The 27,575-nt window shown below is 51.3% G+C and overlaps 1 protein-coding gene across 1 annotated transcript; it reads right to left on the bottom strand.

Annotated features, from left to right (window-relative positions):
* On the bottom strand, positions 1 to 27,575 carry Smad7 (SMAD family member 7). The gene is made up of 4 exons (XM_050151690.1): positions 26,965 to 27,575; positions 25,608 to 25,661; positions 20,284 to 20,358; positions 1 to 2,044 (listed from the first exon to the last, which is right to left on the bottom strand). Exons 1-4 carry the CDS (start codon positions 27,572 to 27,574, stop codon positions 1,506 to 1,508), a joined length of 1,278 nt encoding a protein of 425 aa, XP_050007647.1. The 5' UTR covers position 27,575; the 3' UTR covers positions 1 to 1,505.

The raw sequence follows: 27,575 nt of genomic DNA, 5'->3' as shown, positions 1-27,575 counted from the left end.
TACATTTTAAAAACTGTTTAATGGAACATAAACTCCTTTAGAAAAACATTCAGCCGGGTGATGACACCCATAGAAAAAACACCCATCTTGTGTTTATCTCTTTTTTAATTTGGCATGTTATTTGCATTTATATTAAAGCAAAGTGCATCTTCTCTTTATTTTCCTTGTTTATACACATTGCACAATACATAAATAATGATGCTTATAAAACGTCTTTATATTTACAAGTAATAATATATTTATATATAACATAAAATACATTTTCTTTAATAAATCTCAGCTTTTTTTTAAGGAGTCCTTTCTCTCTCAAAGCACTACAATGCTAAATTTCCAATGAGAATGCTTCTCTTGTTCACTTAAACCTTTGTAGTTAGAAAAATAGCTTATGTTGAAGTCTAAACGTGCTCATTGAGCTAAGAACAGTGTCAAAGTTATCATACGAGTGTATGAGTTGAGAGAAGAGCTGGGAGTCAGCCTAGGATGGTACCTTCTGTTATGGCAGGGCCACACCTTCTCAGTGGGAAGGGGGGCCACTGAGCAGTTCCCTCCGGGATGCCCCTCGCTGGTCTACAGAGCTCAGCACACAGGCTGGGGGATGAGGTGCTGAGCTGACTTTCCACACCTGGGGGAACCTGATGAAAAACCACAGTGGGGGAACCAGCTGAGGGCCCCCACCCCCACCCCGAGGGTCCTGGGTTAGCAATACTGTGTCCGGGCTGTCCCTGCAGCCCTAGGGAAGCCCATCTCAAGAGAGAGATCCAGGAGCAGATGGCCAAAAAAGACAGACATGACAATGGCAGCGGGTGACAGGAGGCAGTAAGACAGGGATGAAAACGATTGGTTCAGCCCCTAGCAGGCTGGCTTCTCAGAAGCCTGTGGATAGGCCCGAGTCCTAAAAGGGGGGAGGCAGGGCAGGGGCTTCGGCAGGCTGGGGCAAAGCTTGGCAGCTGCTGGGACACCTGCTGCCAGTCTGCCCAGGTACTGACTCTGCCCCACTGAGCATGTCCAAAGGGCACACAGCTTGAAACTGCGGTCTCTCAGCTGGGGACATCCATAAGGAACACAAAAAGCATTTCCCCCATCTGCTGTTCACGCACGCCCCTACACGCTCGGGGACGTCCACTCTGAAGGGAAGGCAGTACCCACTACTTTCATATACCATGTTTGGCAGTGCTGACTTTTGCTTCCCATTTTTATATTGGGGTATCCTGTCAACCACACCCACCACCTCAAAAAAAAAAAAAAAAAAAGACAAACCCAAAACAAAAAACAAATTCATCATAAGCTATTTCTCAAAGAACAAGACAAACAAAACACAAATAAGAACGAGAAGGAAAAAAAAAAAAAACAAAAAACAAAACAACCAACAATGGTTAACAGCAAAACTGACCAAAGGGTTTGCATGAAAAGCAAGCACTCGGGAGGGAAAGGTTAGCAGCAAGTAGTTTGAATGGTGGCCTGCTCGGCTCACGCTCCATCCTGTCCTCTTCTCCCCGCGCTCGCGACTACCGGCTGTTGAAGATGACCTCCAGCCAGCACGGGCAGCTGCTGATGAACTGGCGGGTGTAGCACTGGCCCCAGCCCTTCACAAAGCTAATCTGCACGGTGAAGCCCGTCCATGGCTGCTGCATGAACTCGTGGTCGTTGGGCCGCTGCAGGCTGTAAGCTTTCTCATAGTCGAAAGCCTTGATGGAGAAACCAGGGAACACCTTGTGCACCAGCAGCGCTCTGGAGTCCGGGTTGTCCAGTGTGGCGGACTTGATGAAGATGGGGTAGCTGCTACGGTTGTACACCCACACGCCATCCACTTCCCTCGTCAGCTGGATGCCGCAGCCAATCTTGCTCCGCACTTTCTGCACCAGCTGACTCTTGTTATCCGAATTGAGCTGTCCGAGGCAAAAGCCATTCCCCTGAGGTAGATCATAGAAGATATCCAGGGAGGGCTCTTGGACACAGTAGAGCCTCCCCACTCGCGTCTTCTCCTCCCAGTACGCCACCACGCACCAGTGTGACCGATCCCCAGGTTCCAGAAGAAGTTGGGAATCTACAAAACAAAAAATGGCAGACTTAGTTGGCGGTGATGGTGACCAGGTTCTTTTCCCTCCTAAAATCAAAACACATAAACACGTTTGTACGCATGCTCGAGTCCCCATAACCAGTGAAATCAAAAAGAGGGGGTAAGGGTAAGCCTGGACTCAACCTAGGCTCTGTGATGCTAATGGGGGGGCTTACTACTGTTGTCCTCTCTCTCTCTCCATCTAATCAACTCCACAGCATCAGCACCTGGGCCTACTTATCTCAGAGAGACACAGACCCCGAGACCCTCGCTAACTTATTTTTTGCTGTGTTGAGCTGGAAAAGGCCTCAGCAATAGCCTAGAATCGCATCGCGTGGATGGAACCTTGAGCGACAGCCTCTCTAGGGTGACGGAAGCTGGCCTACTGGGTGGTGACCCAGTCACATTGAGAACCCAGGCGGCCTGCACCCTCTGCAGCTGGCCAGTCATCCAATTCTCACATCAGTGCCTGGTTGAGAAGGAAGAGCCAGCTGGTAAAAATAAAGATGTGGGTGGCTCTGGGGGCTTTAAAAAAAAAAAAAGTCATTTTCCCCAACAGAAACCAACTCTCTGCGTGTGCGACGGCAGCAACCCGTACAAAAGAGAAGCTCGAGTTCAGATGCCAAATTACAGCATGCATGTGGGCATCAGCCTAGACCACTGCTGGTCCAGACAGAAGATGCTGTGTCTGAAATAAATGTGACCATCCTGTGGTCCTTCTCTGCTGTCCGCCGTCCCTGGAGGTGTCTTCCCCCACTCCATTTTTGACCCTGCACGGCTCACGCTGCCTCTTGTGGATTCCGCCTGCCCCCTCCCTGACTTGCAAGTCCACCCTGGCACAGCCCACGACAGCCTCAAAGCCTGGGGTGAAGCTGCCAAGATGATTTTCCTAAATAACTGTTCTGAGACCTTTAAAAGGGGGGCTAGGTGAGGAAAGTCCCTCCCCCTGCACCGCCATCCTGCTACCTCCCTTAACTCTAGCCAAGAGAACAGGCCTCAGACTGAGGACTATAAATCTCCCCAGCCGCGCCAGGCTGCAGGAACGCCAGGCTGCAGGAACGCTGTGGTTTGTGGCAGTAGGGTGGAGACCGGAAGTCTTTGTATTTGTTAACAGAAATGGGGAAAGACAAGAGGGGAAGGTGCGGGGGATGGGGACACCAAGGCAGAACTGGAAGCCTCCTGCCTCTCTCCTACTCTGGTAGGTAGGCTCCGTTCGGTGGGCCCTGAAGATGGAGCTATGCGGGGGGGGGGGGGGGGGGGGTCCTTGTGTGTCCTTTGTTTCTGGGTTCAGAGGGATGAGGGCTGTCCCCATGCAGGGGCAGGACCAAGAGGACTCAGCCTTGTTGGTAACCCAGGGCAGTCTGGAACATCAATCCATTCCAACTTTTATAGGCATGTCAGGACCTGGTATCCAGGCAGCTCCGTTGCCTTTTTTTTTTTTTTTTTTTAAAGCAGCAGTTGGGTTTGGATGGGACATCCCACGTGCGAGTCTGTATATTTGTGCAGACTGGAACCCACAAGGTAGCCTCATACATACAAATCCTGAGCGGCTGTCCTCAGCTACACCCAACACAACACTGGCCTCTCCAATCCATGCCCAGTTAACACACAAAGGGGGTGCCAAGACCGAGGAAGTGGTGGGCTCCTATCCCTGAATCACAAACCTGCACCGTCCCCTGCCCCCACTGCCATGAACCCAACCCCCCCCCCAAGTACACAAGACTGCACGCGCATCCGAGTGTGTGTATATGGAGTGTCTGTGCCTGCACACACACTAGAACGAACATAGGAAAAACAAGAGAGGGACGAGGGCTCCGCGCAGAAGGTGACTCATCAGGCGTTAACTTGTTCCTGCAAAGGATCCATCAACTGCTAATAAACTCGTGAGCGCTGGCAATCTTTGAACTTTCTTGCAGAGAGGGCGCTCAGCTCTGGAAGCCACACCAACGACCCTGACGCCCAATGAAGTAAGACACTTCTGGCCACAAGAGTGCTCCCCCAAAGTGTCCCAACAATAACAACAAAAAAAAGAAACCTGGCCAGGGACAGGAAGACTTGGGGAGTGGCTAAAAAAGAGAAGAGGTCGGGGAGACTTTCCGAGGGGCCTGGATGCTTTGTTTCATGCAGCCCAGCCCCACTGAAACCTGGCACCAGACAGCACGGGAGGAAGGGAATGAAGGCAAGGGAGGGAGGAGGAGGAGCCTGGGATCAAGTTGCTCCCAGTGCCAGGCCTGCTGGCCTCCTCAGCAAGGGGTGGGGGTCCTGTCTGCCAGGCAAACCTAGGGGGCAGATCAAACTGGGAGAGGCTGGGGCCTGAGGCCTGTGGGGGAGAGGGAGCGAGGAAGGGAAGCATGCCTGAGTTTTTTTCATCGCAAGCAGTTTACTGCCAGGCATCCCCAGGGAAAAAAAGCCCTTTTCTGTGGGGGTTAATGACCCAGCCCAGATAAATGCAGTGTGGGTGTCTCCTCACACCACAGGGAGACCCCTACTTGCTCTTCCTAGGCTCCAGCCCCACACAGGACAGCTGGACACCTACCCTTGTTCCGACCTAGACTATTTCTGAGTACACATCAGCATCCTCTGTGCGCATCCCAGTGACGAGGCCACACACACCTTGAGAGCCTACAGCAGCACCAAACAACCTTGGCCCGAATATTGGCTGGTTAGTCTCACTTAAGGACCAGTTACCCGACTTGGGCAGCAGTCTCCTGACAAGGGTCAGGGTAGGTGCATCTCTACTAGAGTTTCCCAGGACGCATGGACAGGGTCTTCGAAGTCTTGGTCACCACAGGAAGAGCGGGGAGAAAAGGACAGGAAACCCACCCCATTGCTCATATTCCCAACACCAACCCACTGTCAATTTCTCCCAGCGTTATAACCTTTCCGGTGTTTTCAACCTTTCCTCCCCAGAAAACTGTACAGGGGCTTGTTTTCAAACTACTTGTGCTCATGCTAAAGCATCCGAAAGAAAAGCTACATTGTAAAAGGCTCGCTAATCAGATGCCTGCTCACAATTTTTTACTGCAGCTAAGGGAATTTTTGGAGCAATACCAGAAAAATGCTGAATCTGCCTAAAATTCCATTAAGGTGTTTGCCCCTCCCCTTCCACGGTTTCCTTAAGGTATAAAATCATCCCTTTAAGGGGAAAAGGGAATCGGGTACTGAGAAGGGGCAGATTTACAGTATCTGCAGAGGGAAGACCACTGAGCAAGGAGAGCTGCCACCCCTGGTCACCAGTGAACACAGACAGACACTTGTCGACCAGAGACTCATGAATGACTCTCATACTTAGGGCCTCACTGGCACGGGGTAATTAGAACTCAAGGTCACAAGTTAAGAACAGAAGAAATCTAACTTAAGGCCAGCCTGGTCTACAGAAAGAGCTCCAGGATAGCCAGGCCACACAGGTTTTTGAAACCATCTTGAAAAACCAAAACCATACATTTAGGCTGTCAAGATGGTCCACTAGGAAAAGGAGCTGGCAATCAAGATTGACAATCAAGTTTGATCCCTGAAACCCACATGGTGGCAGGGAGCAGGGAAGAACCAATGGAGTCGTCCCCCCCCCCCAACTTCCTCAAGTACAGCATAGCATGTTGTAATATATCTATCCACACAATAGATCAATAAATCAATAAATAAGCTAAGTAAAGAAATGAAACCTGAAGGTGTGAGAGACAAGGAAGAGCACACGGAAGGAAAGGCCGAATTTGAGGTCTCAGCTCACAGAGCCAACCATGAGACTATGAGGTCATCAGAAACATCAATGGGCTCCTGTCACAGACAGGCCCGACAACGGTATCCACACACATTTGGGTACCCTTCCTGTTTGGACTTACCGAGCAGGCGCTCATAGGCCATCATATCATACCCTTGTGCTCTAGCAAATAAATATCACTTTATAAACACAGAACAGGTACCACTGATGGGGAGGGGTGTCCTAGAATTTGGACCTTTTGTGAGAGAAACAAGCTTGGAAAAAATAAAGTCAGAATGGACAGAGTCAGAGGAACTAGCACTCACAAGGTTAATTGTGCCCCCAACTGCTTTGCAGATGGCAAAGGAGGGGGGTCTCACCCACTCTCACCTCCGGCTGTGATTATAAGGTTGGTATTTCTTTGCCAAAACCCAAGGGTTCTTGATGGCCTATGTGCGCCTGCTCAGTCAGTTCAAACAGGAAGGGCGCCGAAGGAGCAACCCTGCTCCCAAAGGCCTTTCCAGGCAGGTCGGGGCAAACAAAGGGCAGGCGAGTAGACACAAAGGTTCAATGCAGCCGCAAGGAACACAAACACTGACTACCAACGCCCTAGCAGCCACAGGTCAAGGGTCCTCCCTCCTCGGGACCCCACCCCGGCAGTCGACCCAGCCTGTCTTTCTACCCCAGACATCTCACAGGCAGAAAGCACCGCTGCCTTGCTCCTCCCATTTAAAGCTGGCCAGTCTGAGTTCACCTGAACCATTCCAGGACCAACAATAAACAAGAGGGGTCCAACACTCAGTCTAGGCTCATTTGCATCATAACAAGGAGGCAAAAGATCAAAGCCCACAGCCAAAGGGGAAAGCACTGACTTGAACCTGCCGTGCCTGCAAGCTCATTAGAACACGGGTAGAAATAGAGCCCTGACTTCCAGGAGGTCCTGAAACAGCTCAGTTAACTCTGGACTTTGGAGCAACTTAACTAAGAAAGCTGGAATGCTTCTGGTTAATTCCCCACCGCCGGGAGCGCTGAAACTCAACCTACAACCCCCACCAGTCACTAAGGGGATCGTGGTGTGAAATCTGGATGTAGGAGACAACATTAAGAAAGCTGGATTCCACGGGCACTCCCATGCTCTGCAGTATCTCTGGTTGCTGGGCTGGGAGGAATGGTCAAAGGAAGTTATGGACCCTCCTTCAAGGCCGGGATACTCCCCATCAGATCCTTAGGTCCAATCAGCTGAACCCCCTAACTAAACCTGACCTTCCTTAGGTCCCCCCCCCCCAAGGCACATCCCAACTCTGGTGGGATAATTCCAAATTCATCCTAAAAACGGGTCTCCTTGTGCCAGCCTGAGTTATTATGACAATTTGATACAAAAGTGATAGGTAGCCCATCACGTGGTATGCTACACACACCCAATCATCTTCTGACCCACGGTGGTAGCACACACATTTAGTCCTAGTACGTGGGAGACAGAGACAGGCAGATCACTGACTTTGAGGTCAGCCTGAGTCTAAAGAGTTCCAGTACAGCCAGGGCTACACTGAGAAACCCTGTCTCAAAAAAATAAAAATAAAAAAATAAAAATAAAACACAAAAACAAAAAAGCTGACCCATACATGCCTTGTGCTCAGACAATCACCCCAGTGGAGGACAGTTCTGGGCCAAGGCTAACAACATTCAGTAAGCATTTCCACACACTGGTGCGGTTCCCCAAGGCCCGGAATATCGGTCTGAGACTTGACATCACCATCCCACCTTCAAGGAGAGAACTGGGATCTCACATCCAGGATCAAAAGGTGAGCTACAGCCAGGTGGTGGCGCATGCCTTTTATTTAATCCCAGCACTGGGGGGGGGGGGGGGGGGGGGGGGGGGGGGGCAGAGGCAGGTGCATCTCATTGAGGTCAGCCTGGTCCACAGAGTTGCAGAACAGCCAAAGCTATGGAGAAACCCTATCTTCCCCACCCCACCCCCCAAAAAAAGATGGGCAGGCAGTTACCTCAGGCCACGAAAAGCCCTTGTTCCCAATGTCCTCTCAAATGCTCAGGGGGAGTCAGGGTCCAGTTCCCTTAAGCCAAGCCAAGAAGGGGAAGTGCACCAGCTTCCCTGGCCAGCAAGTCACTCTGTGACCTTGGCCAAGTGACTTGCTCTCCTGGGACTGATCAGTTCGACCGTCTATAAATTATATGAAGGCAGTTTGGGCAAAATGGGTCCCTAGACTCATTCTGGCCCCGGATGACTTTGCAGTGTACAAAGCACCCGACCAGGCGTCGCCAAGCCCAGTTCCATTTACCTCTGCTCCCTTCCAAAGAGAATCTCTGAGGTGGAAGGCACAGTTTTGCATTTAATTTGTAAAAAAAACAAAACACCCAAGAGAGAGCTACTTCCAACTCTAAACCAATTTGGTTGTTGTTTCTTTAATTCTTGTCACTCTTCATCTTTAGAAAAAGCTGAGTCAGCCAGGCGATGGTGGCGCACGCCTTTAATCCCAGCACTCGGGAGGCAGAGGCAGGCGGATCTCTGTGAGTTCCGAGACCAGCCTGGTCTACAGAGCTAGTTCCAGGACAGGCTCCAAAGCCACAGGGAAACCCTGTCTCGGGGGGGGGGGGGGGGGAAGCTGAGTCCCCAAGAAAGGACCTCTTACTTCCCACGCCTACCCCTGCCTGGAGCCCAGCAGCTTCTCTGTAACCATCCTCCTGCAAACTGCTACCCCAAACTTCCAGACAGCCTGCTGGTCTAGAAGGGTGATCAGTAACTTGGTCCTTAAAGACATATCATGCCGAATACTGACTTCCAACTCTGAGGTGTTACTACTGTGCTCCCCACCCCAGTCCCACCCACCCAAAGCCCCTAGCCAGAGGGTCCCCACTCGGCACTATTTTGCCAGCAGAGAGTAAAACTGAAGGGGCAGCACAGGGCAGAGAAGGGAAGCCGCACAAATCAAAAACTCTCGTCTGTCTCGCCAGTCGGGCTGACACGGCTTCCTGTGGCCCTGTGTTCAGCCATGCAAATTATAACATGTACCCGACTGTTGCTGCTGCCGCCTGAGGAGACCGGCTCTGCCCAGCTCTGAGGCTCAGAGGAAGGGTGGGGACTCCCAACCCAGCCAACTCCATTCATAATATTTACAGTAAATGGCCTCTCTGGCTGCTGCTGAGTGTACATCCAGTCTAATTACCTCTGAGTTTGCCTACGCGGTTCTTCCTCTCCCCCTCCACAACGTACGACCAAGTTCCTACCATGACCCCCAGAATAACTCAGCCATCTCCTGAGGGTGGATTTTTGTAATTGACCACCTGGAGCCCCCAGTATCTTCTCTTGGTATGGACCTGGTTGGGCCCCCAGAAAACAGAAGAAGTGGGGCACCCATGGGACGAAGTCCACTTGAATCAAATCCTGCTCAACCACCCACCTGCCAGTCTGGAGAACCACTACATTCCTGATCTGGGTTCACCTGCAGAGGCATCGCTGGATGCTGATTAAATAAATGTACACCCAAGAACTGACAGAAAGGACCGGGAGCCATCAGAGTTCTCCTTGCTCTTTTCACTAATCGTTCTAGTAAGTATGTCAGCTGCACGCTAGAAGTTCAGCAAGAATCCTATTATACAGCATGACATATACAGGCACAAAAATGCCATAACGAAACGCATTGCTTTGCATGCTAAAACCCCCCCCCCTCTCTCTCTGGACCGAACTAGCTCTCTGTTTCTGCCTCCCAAGTGCAGGGATTAAAGGCGGGTGCCACCACCGCCAGGCTGTATGCTAACTTTTACAACCTTGTTTCTAATATAAATGATGAACACACTAAGTCTTCCAAAAAGGCAAAAATTCTCAGTCACAGAGAACACAAAACCATCTTGTCCGCTTTGGCCCTAGACCTCTCTTTTAAAAGGCCACACGTCACACTGAACCAGTCCCCAAGCGTTACCCACTACCAGCTCCAACTCTCCCAGCACCCCACTCAGGCTCACCTTCAGAGGCAGAATAGAGAAACAAGCATCCTTTTCAACCCCCTCCCACCCCAGGCTCCCCCTGGCCCACAACAATTATGAAAACTGTTGGACGGGAAGGCATTTTGAATATTTACGGCATTCCAGCAAATGCATTCCAGCACAGGATCTGATGGAAAGGCCTCCCTCTCCAGCAAGCTCCCTCCCCTCTTCCCTCCCAACCCTCATTCCTCTTTTCTTTACAACCCAGGACACGGGCTGGCCAGGCCAGGACTGCACTGTACTTACAGGGGAAAACCAGAAAGACAGCCTGGAGACAGTGTGCAGACTGGAAAAGTTAATCATTACTTCTGTCTGTCCCTGTAATCTAATCTCCCCAGCTTGGATACACTCACTGCTCAGCCATCCCAGCCCTTTCACCCCCAAAGCACCCAGGACCTCCTAGACCGGAGTCTCCCTGCCTGCCTGCCCTCCAGCACCACCCCTGCAGTGCGGGAGGCCAAGGCTCCCAGAGTCCTCTTCCAGGCAAGGGTGTTGCCGCAAGGACCTGGAGTTCACCATGCATGGCTGCCCTTCCGTAGAGTGGCCCAAATTCTGAGGATTTTCTGGTCTCACATGATGTAGGTTCCAATCTGGCTAGTATATCTGCAGTGCCCTGTCTCAGCTCCCCGCCACCCCCAGCCCCTTTCTCTGTGTGGGATATATACACTCAGAAATCGGTGACTTGGTAATTTTGTTAAGTATATTTTACCACTGAAAGAAAGGGATAAGCAGGCAGGCAGACAGCTCACCAACGGAGTGCTTGTTAATTGTGTTGAAGACTCTGGTTTGATCCCCAGCAAGGGAAGGGAAGCAAGTCCCTGCTCTCCAGGGCAACTATCCATCACCCTGAGCCTACTCCCCTAAAACGTATGCAAATGTCAGTGTGGGTATATGCAATTTTTCCCTGGGCCGAGGATCCTCCTCTTTCATTGATCTTAGAAGAGCTCGCAAACCAAGAGGCATAAAGAACCATAATCTTATTTTAGAGCAGACAGAGGCTGGTGACTCCCTAGACACTGGCTTCCCCAACCTTGAATTCAAGAGTCAAAGCGTCGCAGATCTTGGGGAGGGGTGTGGATTTGGCGACCAAGCTTATCCTCTTATTTTGCAAATGAGAAAACTGGGGTCCACAACACAACAGTGTGTGGCCATGCTCCCCAACTCTAAGGCCACAGTAAATCAGTCTTTGGGCCTACGGGATACAGCCTCCTCCTGGAAGCACAGATACATGGGGAAGTGGAAGGGGGGGTAATCATAGGATTTTTGACTTTCAATTTTAAGTAGTAGGCACACCCAGAGCAGGGAGAACCTTTTCTCTCCCCCCCCCCCGCCCCGCCCCTTGGTTACTGATTGATGAGGGGAGGGGCCTGTTTAACAGGCAGCCTGCCATGGGGTTAACAAGAATCCCCACACACCACACCAGAGTTCCCCAACAGCTCAGATGGCCCTTACCTTCCCTAGGGGCTTGGGGCAATGATCAAAACCTCCCCACCCACCCCCTAAAAAGTGCAGACAGGCAAATCTGTGACAAACTATCATTATCTTGGTTCTGGACTCATTTGTATCGGTTGAGCGAAGGTCCCAGATTTAAAAGTAAAAAGGCCACAGAGAAATGAACGAATACAAGAGCCACCGGGCAGTCACAGGCCTGCTCACCTACGTATCTTTTTGGCTAAGGGACAGAAGCTCCCAGCTCCACAAGGTGAAATTGGAGTTGGGACCAGTTCTTCCCTTTCTTTGGCGCAAGCTCCAAATCAACAGCCGGACAAGACACCAGAGAAGCACGAAGATAATTAAATCAGTGGATGCTCAGAGCTCAAAGAAGTCTCAGGTGGTCCCCAGGGAACCCCCAGGGCACGATGTGCGCAGAAGTGAAACACCTTGCTAAACGTACTCATAGATTACTATGTGTAAGCAAGCAACCCCAGGTCAATCATGGCCTCGCTCACAAAGGGTCTGGAAATACCCGTCTCTCCTCTAGCTGTCAAAATACTGGGTGCTGTGCAATGCTGCGCACACACACGCGTGCACACACACACACACACACACACACACACACACACTCCAGGGGTCTCACTAAGAACCCAGCTCCCTGGCCATTTCTTGCAGACTACGCACCCCCCACCCCGGTCCTAGCAGGGGTTTGCAGGATAAGTTAGCATCATGCCTTAAATCACTGCTATTAACGAGGCAGCAGGGGCTGATGAAACCAGACCATGAGGAGGAGACCTCTATTTATCTACAAACTTTGTTGTGCTCAGTTCTCAACAGAGCAGTGGCAGAGCTCATGACTGGAGAGTCTTGCCTGCTCATCTCCCAGCCAGCACCTCTGCTAGGCAGGCTGACTACAGAAAAAGCTGCCCCTGCCTTCGGGGAGGCTTTTTCTCTGACTCCCATCCTTTGAGAGTCCAGGCCCTGATCCTCCACACTCTATAGAGCTTGGTACATGCTAACTTCTCAGGCAATATCAGAAATGAATAAATCGGCACATCGGCTTCTTCCCAAACAACCGCCCCACTGAACTTCACACCTGGGAGAGAGACGCAGAGTGAAGACGCAGAGTACCTGGGACTAGGTAAGGACACAGTCCCTCACCAGGGCCAGCCAGAAGGGCCATGGCTTGTCTTGGACTTTGTGCAGGTAAGAAGACAGACTCCCCTGCTCTGGGCTGAACGGATGCCCAGCCAGTAGCTGGCACAGGCTGAGAGGTGTTTTCAAGGTAGGCGCCGGCCAGGCAACCTCTGCGGGTACACCACCTGCCCACAGCATTCTGCTTTGGCGTCCTGCTCTGTTTGGACAAGTTACCCTCAGCAAGTGTTCAACAATGCTTTTACACACCCCAGGGCTCCTGTTGTGTTATGAAAACAAAACAAAGCACGCTAAGGGAAAAAGCTGGGAGGGTGGGGGTGAGAGCATCCAGCCACACAGTCTTTCTTTCTGGTCTCCACCTCCCCTGCTCTGGGGCAGCAGGATCTCATAACCCAAGCCATCAGAGCAGGGCATCAAAGAGAGGCCTCAGATGTGCTGGGATGAATACATGGATGCTGTATCAGGTCTACCCCTCCTCTGAGGGGGAGGCCTTCCTGATGCACTGACAGCCACAGGACCAACTTATATAGTTGTACTGATGGACTGCCAAAGGCCGGTTCAATCCTCAGGGACAGTGAGAACGGCAAACAGAAAGCACTGAGGACCGAACTGCCTGATGCCGGATTCCTCTCCAGAAAGACAACTCTGGTGTAAAAAGACTGGATGGAGTAAATTCTTACCTACCCTTACTATTTTTTTCCCCTGCAAGTTAAAACTGAGCTAATGACACTGGGTGGAGCTCAGGCTTAGGATACCGAAGCCAAACCAAAATTAGTTCCCAGCCAAGAGCTGCTTGGCCTCACCATTCGGGGAAGGAAGCTGAAAAACCCATGAAGGACTGTACAGTAAACTGGGAAATAAGGGCTGCAGTTAGCGTTTCAACTGAAGGTGACCCCTTCTGGGGAAACTTTTTTTTTTAATAATAAAAATAACGTAAAGCTCTCAAACAGCCTCTTTCTTAAAGAAAATGGTCTAAAAGTCCTCATGGGAACAGAAGGGAAGAAGGGGGCAAAAAAAAAAAAAAAAAAAAAAAAAGGAGCGGGCAGTGCCCGGCAGTTTCCTCAGCCACACTACTCTTCATGAACTTTCTGGAGTTCTCCTAAAAAGAGAGAGCGATGATGCAATTTCCTGTCTTGTCCCGATATTTCCTGTTAGCTGACAAGGTGAAAGTTATCGCTGCTTTAATGACTGTCCTACACCCCATCAAAAAGCCACCTTTGCCTGCCCAGTTCCCAGCTTCACCGCACTGCCTCCATTTTAGCAGGAACAGTGTTGTTTTCCTATACCTTTAGGAGGAGGCAGGCATCAGCTCTACCGGCGGCAGCTTCCTCTAGGAACTGGGCCAACGGCTGGGGTCCCCAAGGTGACCTCATGGGGAGAAGGGCCAGGGGAGGCCATCCCCTCCTACCGAGGTGTAGAAGAGGACTAACTGCAATCAAGTAAATACAGCTTTCTTGGTGTGTTAGCCACTAAATTGAGGACTGTGCCTCAGCAGTTAATAATATCTTCCCTCTGAAAATAGCCCGAAGAGGAAGCCTCCGTGTGACAGTAGGCAGGCAGCCAGATGCTGGGCCATTCAATCCTCACGGAGAAAGATGTGAGGGCCAACGGTGGCTGAACGTACAGTATCCTCTTCTCAGGCTCCGAAGAGAACACAGGAGGGATGTCGTGTGGACCGAGGCTCCAGAGGCCTTGAAAGGGTCTGGTCACTAGGCTTTGGAAGCTAGTCTTTGTACCCTCTCTGGCTGTGTGTCACTGCACTGGGCAAGCCCCGGGGACGAGGCGGCCTGGAGAGAAGTAGGAGTAGATGCACTTCCCCGTACCCCAGACCGAGAGAGAGGTCAGACTTGGGGAACAAACGAAAACAAGTTTCCTACTTAGGTTTCTCCAACTTGCATGGAAATGGGAAGGTTGAGCAGAATGTGGTGGCTCACACCTTTAGTCCCAACAGTCAGGAGACAGGCAGGGCTACACACACACCAAAACAGAGAGAGAGAGAGAGAGAGAGAGAGAGAGAGAGAGAGAGAGAGAGAGAGAGAGAGAATGAGAATGAGAATGAGCGAGGGAGGGAGGGAAAGAGAAATCTCAACACTGAGACTGTGAACAGACAGCCACCAATGTACCTATGGTCCCAGAGACCCAGAGATCTCTAGGTGTTATGGAAACCAGGATCCAGCACAGGTGAGAAACCTCTTTCACTAGTCACTCACTGTTAATCAGGGATGAGATAGCACTTGCACACATTTAAAAGTCCCTATGGGCCACGTCTGTCAAAACTGTGGCAAAGTCCACGTAGCACGAAGTGCACCACCAGGAACACTGGGCAGATGACCTGCACATCACCACCCCAAAAGGAAACGCAGCACTAAGGGGCACTCTCGCAACCGGAACACATAGGAGGAGGACATGTGTCCTCAAAGGTTTCTGAAATCAAACAAGGGCTGGAGAGACAGCTCAGCACTTAAAGCTCACTTGGCTGCTACTGTAGAGCACCCACATGGCGGCTTGCAACTGTCTGTAACTCTACTTCCACAGAACCTGAGGCCCTCCTTCTGACTTTCTCCTGCGCCAGGCACGTATGTGGAACACAGACATACATGCAGGCCAAGCACTCATATACACAATAAAATAAACCATCCTAAGGAAACATTTTCAAAGAAAAAGTTCAGATTCAAGGGCTATAAATGCAAGTTCAGGAATTTTAAGCTTTGCATTTAAAAACAAACAAACAAACAAAAAAAACCTGCCAGGCTAAAACAACTGTGTTAGGGCTGTTCTTTGTTTTGTTTTGGTACAGGCTCACTCGGCAGTCCTGGCTGGCGTTGAACCCAGAGATCCACCTGCCTCTGACTTTGGTAATCACTTATTTTTACCAGGATGATAGATAACACGTGCTCGTAAGACAGGATGTTTAAGCAACATCCTACCTTGTTATATTAGTTATCGAAGATTTTAAAAAATTTCTTTTTTTTTTTTTTTGAGACGGGGTCTCACCATGTAGCCCTGACTGGACTGGAATTCACTATTGCAGACTAGGCCGACCTGACCACTTCTGCCTCCTGATTAAGGGCCGGGATTAAGGAAAGACACCTGCTTAAAGAGCAAAGCCTACACTAGGTGAACAAAGACCAACCTAGAGGTTGGGGTTACAGTTCATGGTGGGCGCTTGCTTACGGTGTGTGAGGGTTCACACTCTGCCCTACACGCTTTCAGAAAGAGAAAAATACCACTATCATCTGAAATGCCATATAAAGAGAAATTACTATGGGGTTAATATGGAAAGAGGCAAAAGAAGCCAAACCCTTCCATGAAGCCTCTTCCTTTCACTGTTGCTGGCCCCAGAAGTCCTCAAAAAGTCTAAGCCATCTATAGCAGGCAGGCGCTGCTGAGAAGAGGCCCAAGAGGGAGCTGGGGGAGGCTGTTTGCAGAAGCACAGCCAAAGCCACTACCACCCTGGCCTGGCCTTCTCGAGCCCTTCCCCCACTTGCTGGCTGGACTGGGTTCTGCCTGGGGACAGGATACAGAGGCAGCGGCCCATCTAGTCTAGCCGGCAGAGCAGCCCAAATTTGCTCCAGAGATTTTAAATGCTGTCACCCTGCATTTAACCCCTGCCTGACTACCTCATTCTTTCCAGGACAAAAGAGGTTTATCTGGGAGTCGTTCACCTGGGGCGGGGCCCATGACCTCAGGTCCTATAGAAGAGGCCCGCCAACAGCCCCACTGCGGCCTAGGACAGGGGCGTGGGTGTGCATCAGGTGAACCGCCCTAGCCTGGAGCCAGCAGACTGACTTGGGTAAGAGACTAGACCTGTATTCTTGGATTTCCAGACTGTCATTTCCCACAGTGGCCTGGAGGGAACAGGTGGTCACTGCTGGTCACTCTGCGAGCCCATCCTTGTGACAGCTGTAAGCTCACCAGCGAGTGCTCCACCCTCACCTCCCAGGATGTTAGAAACCACAGCCAAACCCGGTAAGAGGCAGAGATGCTGGGGACACAGCAGTCACCTGAGGCCCAGGACTTCTAGCTCAGTATCACAACTTCATGCCAGACGTTAAAAACGCATTCACATCAGCTGAATGGCTTTCCTTAGGCCAGAATGCAGCGATCCTCCTGAGCTACTTGGTTTTAGCTCAAGTCGGTCATGGACCAAGCCAGGACATTTCAGATTATATAGGTGCTTTTAAAAGTCCTCGGACACTAAGGCAGATGCCAGCAGGGATCAAAGAGGAGAGAGAGAGAGACCACTAGTCCTCATGGTCGATTTTGTACTAACTTGAAACCCTTCCACCCCAAATGTGGAAACCAAAAGCTATCTAAGACCTTAAGCAAAGGAACTAGCCTAGCCACCCTCCCCCAGGCCTGACCCCTCCACATAAACATGATTGCATAGACAGGAGATGTCGATGCAGTTTCTTCAATTCCCCTAAGACTCCTTCCCACCCCCGACCCTGGGAATTCCTCTTTGCAAGTTGAAGTAGCTGTGAATGGCTGCAGGCCCAACACGGCTCTCTGCGGAGTTCCAGAGACCCAGGCAGTACCAAATGCTAGTATCTCTGAAGGAAGGGCCTGCAGTTAGGTAACCTATCAGTCCAGTTAAGACTGCGCACAGGCCACATGCAGCCCCTCCACCCAACTCCAGAGTGGGTGCAAAGACGCTAAGCCGAGAGCAGTTCTTCCCTGAGATGTAGTAGAGGGCCCAGATGCAAATCCTGGCTGTCTCCTCCACTCAGCTCTATAGAAGCTTCCCAGTTATGTCAGTTCTTGCCAAGGTGGGTATTCCAGACTCAATCGAGTCAAAGCAGCAGTAGCAAGGGCCTGACCTGGATTTGCATGCCTTCCAAAAGACGTCAGTGCCCAGAGACAAGGCTGAACACGGGCTACCAAGACTGCTGTTCTGAACTGTTCCAAATACCAGTCCCCGCACAGGACACAACTTCATGCAGGAGCCACTTTGTGAGAGCAGGGCCCCGGATTCTCTCGGATCCTGCCTGTTGGCATGGCATCTCTAATGCTCAAGTGTCAACACAGGAGTCTGTCTGTCTGTCTGCCGTGTGTGAGCGCACACACACACTCACATGCTTGCACACAGCGATCCATCTGTCTCAGAAAGCCGGCTGTCAGAAATGAAAGTACAATCTCCTGGAACCAAATTACTGCCTTCTAAAAATGTCCCATTTTTCCCAGACTGAGGAAACTTGTAAGGGTGGGGTGTGGCGCTTCACTGCAGGTCTGCAAGGAGCTGGCCTGTCGTCCCCCTGCCCTCCCCCCAACCAGAACCAGACTGCAAGGCTGGAATTCCAACCTGAAGCCAGGGTGCTACTCCCAGGGCCAGTCCCCGCCCACTCCCCTTCCTCTTGCGGGCTCTCTGCGAGCGTGCAGGAAAGGGAAGGGCCAGCCTTGGAGTCACCCCTGCATTTCAGGAGGGGTTAGGCCTTTGAGCACGCCCCACCCCCATCTCCGAGGCACCACGTTTTCACATTGGGCTGTTTTCGCTTTCCCTTCTTCCCTTGCCAAGAGAATCAAGCCCTGGCTCACACTGGCGACCTTCCTCCCACCCTGAACTGAGCCCCATTCATTAAAGCCCGCTCTTAGCCAGGGCAGGACAGGAAGGAAAGCAGCACACAGGGCCTGTGAAAGAGACTGAGAGGTTATTTCAGGGGGGTGTCACCGCCCCCCACCTTGACTGATGCCCATCCTGCTCCGGCCCTACCTCACCCCACAGGGTCCACTACAGGAGCCCCTTCCCATCTCCTCCGGCCTCGTTCAACACCCCTGCCCCTTAAGCCCTCAATCTAAGCAAAGCAGACATTTAGTCCCTACACACAACCCTAGCACCACCTTTGTTAAAAGGCGGTGGTCTGGGCTTCCAGGATGTATGAAACCCTCTGCCTAGGCTCACGAAGAGACATTCCCAGAACAAAGAGGATCTTGAGCTTCTCTCTGTGCCCGTCACCTCTCCTCTAAGATACCCCCAAACCATTGGCATCAACCCAAAAAGTCCTTCCTACAACAGCCTCCACCCCAGCACATTAATACATGGCTCCAACTGTATCCAGAAAGAAGAAAGGGCTCCAACTTCGAAGCCTTGGGATTTAGTAAACCAAGAGCTAAAATTCAAAACAAACGCTCTTTCATGTGGAGGCCGCCTCTTTTTTTCCCTTTTTTTCTTTCTGCAGTTCTATTACACCACGACATACTATGCCATCCTAGCAGAGCCTCATCCATTGCTGAGGGGGCCAGGGGGGCGGGCACTAGAATGCTGCTTCCCAGCTCCTTTCTAGAACCGGCAGAACTTTAGGAAAGCGGGGTCCGCTGACCAGGTCATGCTGTTTGGCTCCTGGGGCGGGGTGCTAAGCAGCTCTCAGGCTGGTGGTTCTCAGCCTGGTATCGTCATTTCCTCCAGTAGAGGAGACAGACGAGATGTTATCAATAAGACAAGCCTTCTGAAAAGCCCCTTTCAAAAGCTACCACTTCCCTTGCTTATTTCATGTGGTTTGGAGAAGCCAGGGCTCCTCCCTGCACACCCAGAACTTAACAAATAGAGCGGCGAAAAACCAAGCCAAAACAAAACAAAAAAATAAATAAATAAAGCCAAGTTAACAGCATCCTGAACATGCTATTATTTTGCTCCGATTCTCTCCTGGTCCTTTCTTTTGAGACCTCTCAGCTCATTTCAGCCCTAGCAAAAGATGCAGACTTTCCAGGCCATCCTGGCTCCCTCCTTGGCCTGCTAGGGCCCACCCCCTTTCTCCCTCTGGGGTCCTTCTTTTCCTGCTCAGTTCTCATTAGAAGCTTTGAGTAAACAATACCCTCAGTCTCAGATAACAGTCAGAGTACACACTGGACTGAAATCAAAACAAACAAGGGTCCCCCTACTGCCATTTCCCAGCAGGCTCAATTCCTGGAGGGGAAAGTCTGGGATGTGGGTCCAGAATGGACTGTACCTCAAACCACACACGGGGACAACTCTTCAACAGTTAGTCAGGGGGAGTCTTCCCACAGCCCAGGGTGCGCAGAGCCCACAACGTCCACTAAGGGACGCTACACCAAGGCCCCCCCCCGCCAGCGACCGTAAGGCCAGCAGTTATACTGAGTGCCCAGAAAGGTCCTGGAATTTCCCCCGCCCCAGGTGACTTTCCCTCTTGTTTTAGCTAGTTCTCAGAAAATAAATGATGATGACCTGGTAGGGTAAGGAGAAATGAAGCAAAAGACAGACAATAACGCACAGGCTCTCTCTCCCCAGAGTACCTCCTCCAATCCCAGCTCTCCCTGGATCCATCTGTCCAGGCCTTTGGTAAGAAGGCCTGTCCAGTTTAGGCACCTATTGTCTACAGCAAGCCTGGGGCAACAGAACCCCACAGTCCACCAAGATCCAGCTTGCACCTGGGCTGTGTACCCCATAAACATGGGTCTGTCTCCTTCAAGGCATGCGTGCAAGAGCAAAAATAAAAGCATAAGCACATGAGGTCTCGCCAAAGTTAACAAATGGAAGTTAGGAGCAGCTTAGCAAAAAACCATGAGGGATGGCAAGATGGCTCACAGGATAAGAGCACCCACCACCAACACGCCTGATGACGTACACTCAATCCCTAGGGCCTACAGGGTGGAGAAGAGAAACAACTCCTACAGGCTGTCCTTCGAACACATGTGAGTAATGAACACACGCAAAATTTAGTAAAAATAAAAAATAACCACAAAGCATGTCTCACGCACAATCAGCTCTCAGCTGACTCCAGTTTCCCCATTCCTGGGAAGGGCAAGGTTCTGGCACATAAAGAAAGGACCACAGGATGAAGGCGGAAGGGCATTACAGTCAGTCACCCCGGATACGTCTAGTTTAAGGCATATGACGATGAGATCAACTCCAGACCAGTCGGGGTGGCAAAAGGCCACCCCCATTCCGTTAGCCTCCAGCAATTTCTAGGAAAGGAGAGTGTCTTACCTGAAAGCCCCCCAGGGGCCAGATAATTCGTTCCCCCGGTTTCCGCGGAGGAAGGCACAGCATCTGGACAGGCTGCTGCAGAGTCAAGAGAGAAAGAGAGGGGTAAATAAGCACAAAAAGAACATCAGAGTCAGAGGCTGTAGACAGAGATGGTTCAGTAGTTAAGAGTACTGACTGCTCTTCCAGAGGACCAGGGTTCAATTCTCAGCACCCACATGGCAGCTCACAACTGTCTGTAACACCCAGATCTGACGCCCTCACACAGACAGACAGACATGCAGGCAGAACATGAATGCACATAAAAATAAATAAATTATTAACAAAATCAGCGTTCATTCTTACAAACACTGAACAGCATGAAAGAAAGACCACACATTCCAAAGGGCTGACTCACAGCCAGCACGAGGCAGATTATTAATGGTCTACTCGGCTTCGTGGTGCAGCCTAAGACAGACCACAGCACCTTGTCACCCGTCTGGGCTCCAGGCGGCCAGTTAATCATTGGTCAAGTCAGGCTCAATCACAGACTGACTGGAATTTCTCTTCCATTACAAGTCTCCCATTGAGAGCAGGTAATTCCCAAGGTCAAGGAAGGCTTTCTCAACCCTATTCTCTCTTCTTCATCAGGGACAAAGCCCCCTTCCTCCCACTCCCATAGACAAGAGTCTCACTGTGGCCTTTAAAAAAAAAGCATTTTCCCTTTTAATGGAGATAATAAATGTAGGGATTGAGTGGACTCGCTGACTTCTACCACCTGAGCCTGCCAGCCCAGCAAGGACCAAGCAGGAGGGAAATGTTCTACCTGCTTCCAGACGGATCCCAAACCCACCTCTGGAAACCTGCCCAGACAACCCCATTCTTACAAGGCTGCCTGCCTCAGTTCCTACACAATCTCTCTGGCACGGTTTCCTTCCATTGTCTTTACTAGACCTTAACCTACAGATTCTGTCTCCTCTGCATCTCCCCTCCCTCCCAGGTGCTCAGCGGTGACCTCACTGCAATGATAATTCCAGCTGAGAGAGAGCGGACACACAAGACCAGAGAGAGAGAGAGAGAGAGAGAGAGAGAGAGAGAGAGATGCACAGACCCTTACAGCCTCCCTCCAAGCAATTACAACAAAAATAACGCCCATGAATCACAGCTCATTAGTCCCCAGGAACGCAAATGCACAAGCCCCAGGAACTGCAAGTTTCTTCTGCACCACTGCCAACACCAAATTTCTTCCCAAGTCCCCATAGAAAGTTTGGCTCTGGGAAAGCCAAGGCTCCACTGGTTTGTACAGACTCCAGTTCTCCCAGACCAGGCTACCAGGCATTAGCACATACCCCTTTGGCCACACTGGTAGGCAACAGAGAAGAAGCCTGGAGGCCAGTAAGTAACCTGAGGGCCCTTCAGTGGTACAATAGTTGTCTCTTGTCCCTGACAAAGGGAAGGAGACTACCAAGCCTGTCCAAAACACAGTCCTGTCCCCCCCAGAAGTCTTTTGCTAAGGATCCCTCCTCCCTCTGAGGTCTTCTCTTCCCAAAGTCAGAAAGAAGATTCACTCTTCAACAAAACCCTCCAGTGGAGAGGAAAGGGAGGTGGAGCACTTGGGTATATAGCACTTGCTCAGTACGCATTTAAAAATTAAAGAAAAGCCTCTTCTGCATGGGAGGGAGCATGGAGGAGTGGTTAGCAGGGGGAAAGAGAAGGCTGTATACAACCTCATTTTTTCAGGGAGAGGATAATCCCTACCAGGAATATACAGCTTTACAGGATACTCTTAATAATCAAATGGAAAACAATGGGGGGGGGGGAGGCAGGAAAGGGCGGTCCTAGCCCTATGGCGCAAGCCTGTACTTTCTAAATTACGATTCTTACCCCACCATTTTCTAGAGATTGGCTCCTCATTCCCCTCCTCCACTCCCCCAAAAGGGAAGACACCCCATGGCCACTCCCCCAGCTCGGGTTGGCAGAATGCCAGGGGCAAGGTGTATTTCAAAGGCTAAGCCTGGCCCTCTCTAGGGCAGGGCCTGGAGACCTCAGTCAGGGTGTCAGCTTGGCTCACATCAAAGGTGAACCAGCTCCAAGATGCAACCACAAGTGATTTTTATGAACCGTGCTCTGGCCTCTGCATCGCCTTTGATCTCAGGAGGGATTTACACACATTAATTAGGCCTCCCTACCACCCCTGTGAAGCAGCAACACATTCGATAGGCACCCAGGTAAACTGAGGTGCCACTGACTGGGCCAGGGGCCACCCAGGGAGCTGAACAACCTGGGTCCAGCTCCTATCCCCAGGGTTTCCATTCCCAAGCAGGCCACCAAGTTCTAAACCTCTTCCCTGGCACCGGCCAGGTTGAGCCAGTCTCTGGTGTCTAGAACCACCCCCAGCTATTCCCTAGCGTACAAAAGTCAAGTGGGCCAGATCTGCACCCACCCATCTAACACTCTACAATTGTAAATCTCTCAAATCAGAGTCTCATCTTCCACCACTATCTCCTGCTCCCCAGAGCTCAGTCTGGCAGACAGCAGAGCCCGGCCATCCCCATCTCCTCCACCACCATCTATTACCAAACACCTAATTAAGCCCAGGGATCTGTGGAAGACAGACACACATTCCCCTTCTCCCAGCAGGTCTAACAAAACTACAGCCTAGAGCCTGGGGAACTGTTAAGGTTCTTTCCAACTTAGTTCTGAGCTTCCCAGGTACTGCTTTCTAGAGTGACTGACAGAAGCAATAAGGAAATAAACGAACAAGTGACCTTAATCAAACTCATGTACAACTTAGTCTTAAAGAGACTCAATTAAGAGGGCCAGATCGCAGATCAAGATGCCAGGCGTTCTGCTAGGCTTAGAAGGCTGTTGCATGAAGAGGCCATCTCAGCAGCCAGTCCCCAGCCTCGGGGCAGCAGATACAGTGCTAACAGGAAGTGGTACCTTCAAGCATCCCAACTCTACAAAATGAGATCTAGGAACAAACAGCAAGTTCTTTTTCCTTGTGGGGGAAACGGGAACACCTTCATGCCTTGCCAAGCCCACAAGTCACAGCCACTTTGCCCTGAGGTCCAAGGCATGCCCAACACTCCCTGCAGGTAACTCTGTTTGGGCCAGCTTATATACAGAACCAGGCATAGACCTAGACCAGGTACTTCAAGAGGCTGCAGCCATCACAAACTGAGTTCCTAGTTCAACCTGCCAGAGCCTCCAAAGGCTCCCAGTTCAACTATACCAGATCCCAGTCCCTTCTAACAGAGATGTCAGAAAAGGGATCTCCTCAGCTGTGCTGTCTCATTAAGATTCTAACAGTTGTCCACAGTAAAACCTTATTTCCTGTTTCACCTCTGTAACCCAACACCAAACTCTTCAAACTCAGGCTGGGAAAGAATAACTGAATCCCCAGGTCCCAGCCCTTTCCCATACACGGGGTGGGGAGAAAAATGTGTGAGAGCAAAGCCCCCTGAATCTGTCTCCCTACAATACCCCTGAGTCACCACAACTAGCAAAACCTGCCCCCTAGACCAGTCCCTGAGCCTGCCGGGTCTGTCCTGACCACTCCTCTGCAGAGGCTTTTCTGCTACCCTCTCCTTGTTCTTCCTTACACAATGGTGCCTGCGTTTGGGTCCCTTTTCTTGCTTTGTGTTAGGCAAAACATTTGGGGTGAGTAACCAGCTGCCAGGGTTTCCGATTGGCAGGTTAATCACTTCCTATTGGCTGATCTGGGGAAGGTGGCTCCCCTCCTTGGAAATGGCACATTCCTGTCTTTGTGGCTTCTCTGTTTACACACATTTTGCTACCTAATGTCAACACTTGCTAATGAATAAATATATCACTCCACTCCCCGAAAATGAGGTCCTGGCCTGCCAGAATGACTGCTTAAATCTTGCAAACAGATTTACCCCGTATCTCGTCTGCAAACCCAAGAGCAAGTGGTCCTTCTTTCCTATGGAGTCTGGACTTCAGGGGAACATCTACCATAGCTGTCACCTCTAAGGCCACAGGGACTTCTCTTTCAGTTTAAGGTTAACTCCCCACATTTGAAAGATACAGAGGGAAAACAAAACCAGAGAGAGAGAGAGAGAGAGAGAGAGAGAGAGAGAGAGAACTGAAGGGGACCCCTGGCGAAGTAACCTCCTGGAATGATTTGACTCTTAAAGCCACAAACTCAAGCAAGCATGTTAGAGTCCTTAGAGTTTGCTAATGCCAGTTAAAGTTTGTTGCAAACAGAGAGCCAGTTATCTTGTCATTAATAACCATTTATCTGGTGTTTTGTAAATTGAAAGCAAAATATCACATACTCTGCAGGCCACCTAGTATGCAGGCACCAGGCAAGCAGCAAGGCCTCCCCAACTTGAGAGAACTGGTGCCATTTGTGGAGGGAGGGCTAGCCGGGCCTTCACTTACACTTCAGTAAGTATTTAATTTACTGACAATGTCCCCACAAAATTTTTTTGGGGGGGGGGGGGGGATAACAGCCAAAACTCATGGAGCAGAAGGTTCCAAGAGCTAACAACTAGTGCCTACCCCTTCGCTTTCCTTCTCCTTGGCAAAGCAAAGATGCAGTGTTGCATTTTTATAACCGCCACATAAAAAAAAAAAAAAAAAAAGGTTAACCCCGTTAAAACCGGGCTTTCAGGGACAGATTCTGTAATTCTTCCTGGGCAAGTAGGACGAGGGGCTTGTCCCTGCTGTCATCCCCAATCTGTTTTGCTGACCCCGTCCCCTGGCACTGTCAGCTCTACAGGGATGGGCCCTGGTGCTGCCAGCCAGAAGTTGAATGCAGACAACCACAATAGGGCTGGTGCCAGCATCAAATGGGCTTCTGCCCTGGCCCCCTGCCATCCAGTGACAAAGCAACAGGCAGGCAGACCGATGCTGAAAACTTTCATGGTCTCTCTACCAAGAATTCTGAGAAAACCCCAGGAGAAAACTGGGGCTGAACTGGGAGAGATAATCCCCTCTCAACTGGTCCCGTCTGAGGCTTCTGAACTATCGCTACCCACAGACTTTTCTGGCGCTCTCAAAGCTTCAGAATGTTTCCATCAACCTGTCCTATTTGGCTCCCAAGACATTCAATGGATTAAAAGCCTCCATGTGTTAAAGCTGAACTAACTTCCATCGCACGGTTCAAATGCATAAAAAGGGAACAAATTGTAAAATATGTCTGGGAAGGGGGGGAAGCTATCTTTATGGGGGGAAAATCCAATCACAACAACAGGGACAATCTACCAAACGTGCAACAGAAGAAACTGTAACTACCTTGAGCAAGCCATGCACCACCCCAGGCCCCAAGCTAGACCAGGGTTCTAAGAAAGGAAAAGACCTTTGAAAAACCATCTACTCACCAGTTGGTTTGAGAAAATCCATTGGGTATCTGGAGTAAGGAGGAGGGGGGGACTCTGAAATTAAAAAAGTAAGAGACTATAAAGACTGAGCCATGAGAAACAGAGATAGAAACTTATGATAACTCAGGCATTCTTTTAGCCCAACTGTTTGTCTTAGCTGTGGGGGTTGGAGGCAGGGCCGCGAGGCAGTGATTGCCTTGATATTTAGCTGTCAGATAAACAAAAGAGACCGCCTGGCGCCAGCCTCCGCGCTCCGCTCCTCCACGTCTGCGGCCGCCGCCGCGCTCAGCGGGCCGGGCTGGAAACCACCGGCTGGGCCAGGACTCCACCGGCGGGGCCGCATACAGAACAGTTTGCAGGGTGGGGGGCGCCCGGGGCTGCTTGGCGTCCTAGAAGTACAGAACCCGCTCCCCCGGCCGGACCCACCTCTACGAGCACAATTCACCTCCGCCCCCGCTGCTCAGCTTGGCACCCACGCGCCCAACTAGGGATTCCTACCCAGCCCACCCGAGAAAAAGCACTCTAAGTGTGCTGCTGAACTTGAAAGACTTGAGGGGAGCAGCGTACGCCCCTCTCCACCTTAAGCACAAAGATAAGATATGGCGAAAAGAGAAGACACGGAAGAGCTAGGAAGATAATATGGATAGTAACCTGTTCAAGGGTTCCAGCCACGAAGCGCAGGCCCCAGGGCAATTAAGAAGAGGGTCTGCAGGGGGCTGGGGTTCTAAGACCACTAATTGTACGCTTTTTCGGTGCAAAATAAAGGAAAAAGGAGAAGCCACCCAACTTCTCCAGTCCGTTTGTTCCTTCTCACCCTGAAGCTGGCACAGCTGAGAGTGGACACCCAATTCGGTCTCCATCCTACCACTGCCCCCAAACTCCAAAGCTGTGAGGCCAGGACAGTATCTGGGCCATTGTGCCCCACGTGACTGTCCTTATTTACTAAAGGAGAGGAGACGTTCCAGCTTTTATAGCTAGTTTCTCCCAGCCTTGCTTGGCGGGCTTGGAACAAATCCAACTCGGCCACACACCTCAACGCCTTTCCGGGTGCGGGGGAAGCGTGATCCCCACTTCGCTCTGTATTCCCTTACTGACCCGGAAATAGGTCTCATTTTCTGCAGCATGTCTGTTCACTATAAGCAGAAGCAGTATCCATGGGTCCTCCTCCGGAGGGTGGAGGGGAAGTGCGATAGAATATTGAAAGGGAACCCCAAGGAATATCCAAGCTTCCCCTTGTCCCTTCCCTGATTGAGTTCCCAGGTCTCCTCCAGAAGGGGGGGTTACACATACCCTCGGGCACTCTACCAGCACTTCCGCGCCAGAGGGGACGAATGGTGGGCACAGAACAACTTCTTACCTAGTTCGCAGAGTCGACTAAGGTGATGGGGGTTGCAGCACACCAGCTCGGGGTTGATCTTCCCGTAAGATTCACAGCAACACAGCCTCTTGACTTCCGAGGAATGCCTGAGATCCGGCCACCTGAACACTTTGCACAGCAGGAGGGGGAGCGAGTAGGTCGAGGGCGGCTGCGCGGGCTGCGTGCTGGCGGGCGCCCCCGGGCCCAGCCTGCAGTCCAGGCGGCCGGGCAGAAGGAGGCACGCGGTGCGCGTACCGCCGCGGGACTCCACGGCCTGGAGCAGCAGCTCCAACTGCCGCTCCTTGAGTTTCTTGAGCACCGAGTGCGTGAGCGCCTTCAGATCCGCCTCGGCGCCCCCGGCCGCCCCTGCACCCGACGTTGGGGGATGGGGATGGTGGTGACCTTTGGCACCTCGGACCGCCTTGCCCAGGCAGCAGCCAGCCCTGCCCGCGCCGCCACCAGCCCCATAAGCCCGGCCGTCCGTCGCCCCTTCTCCCCGCAGCTCGCCTCCGCCGCCGCCACCCCCCACGCCCTCCTCCTCGTCCTCGCCGCCGGGCGCACGGCTCCTCCAGAGACGCCGGACGAGCGTAGATCGTTTGGTCCTGAACATG

The sequence above is a fragment of the Alexandromys fortis genome, unplaced genomic scaffold (genome assembly GCF_014885135.2).
Source record: "Alexandromys fortis isolate MF-2015 unplaced genomic scaffold, M_Fortis_MF-2015_v1.1 scaffold_71, whole genome shotgun sequence".
NCBI classification, from domain to species: domain Eukaryota; kingdom Metazoa; phylum Chordata; class Mammalia; order Rodentia; family Cricetidae; genus Alexandromys; species Alexandromys fortis.
Note: the sequence above shows the minus strand (reverse complement) of the source record. Positions and strands in the feature narration are given on the sequence as shown.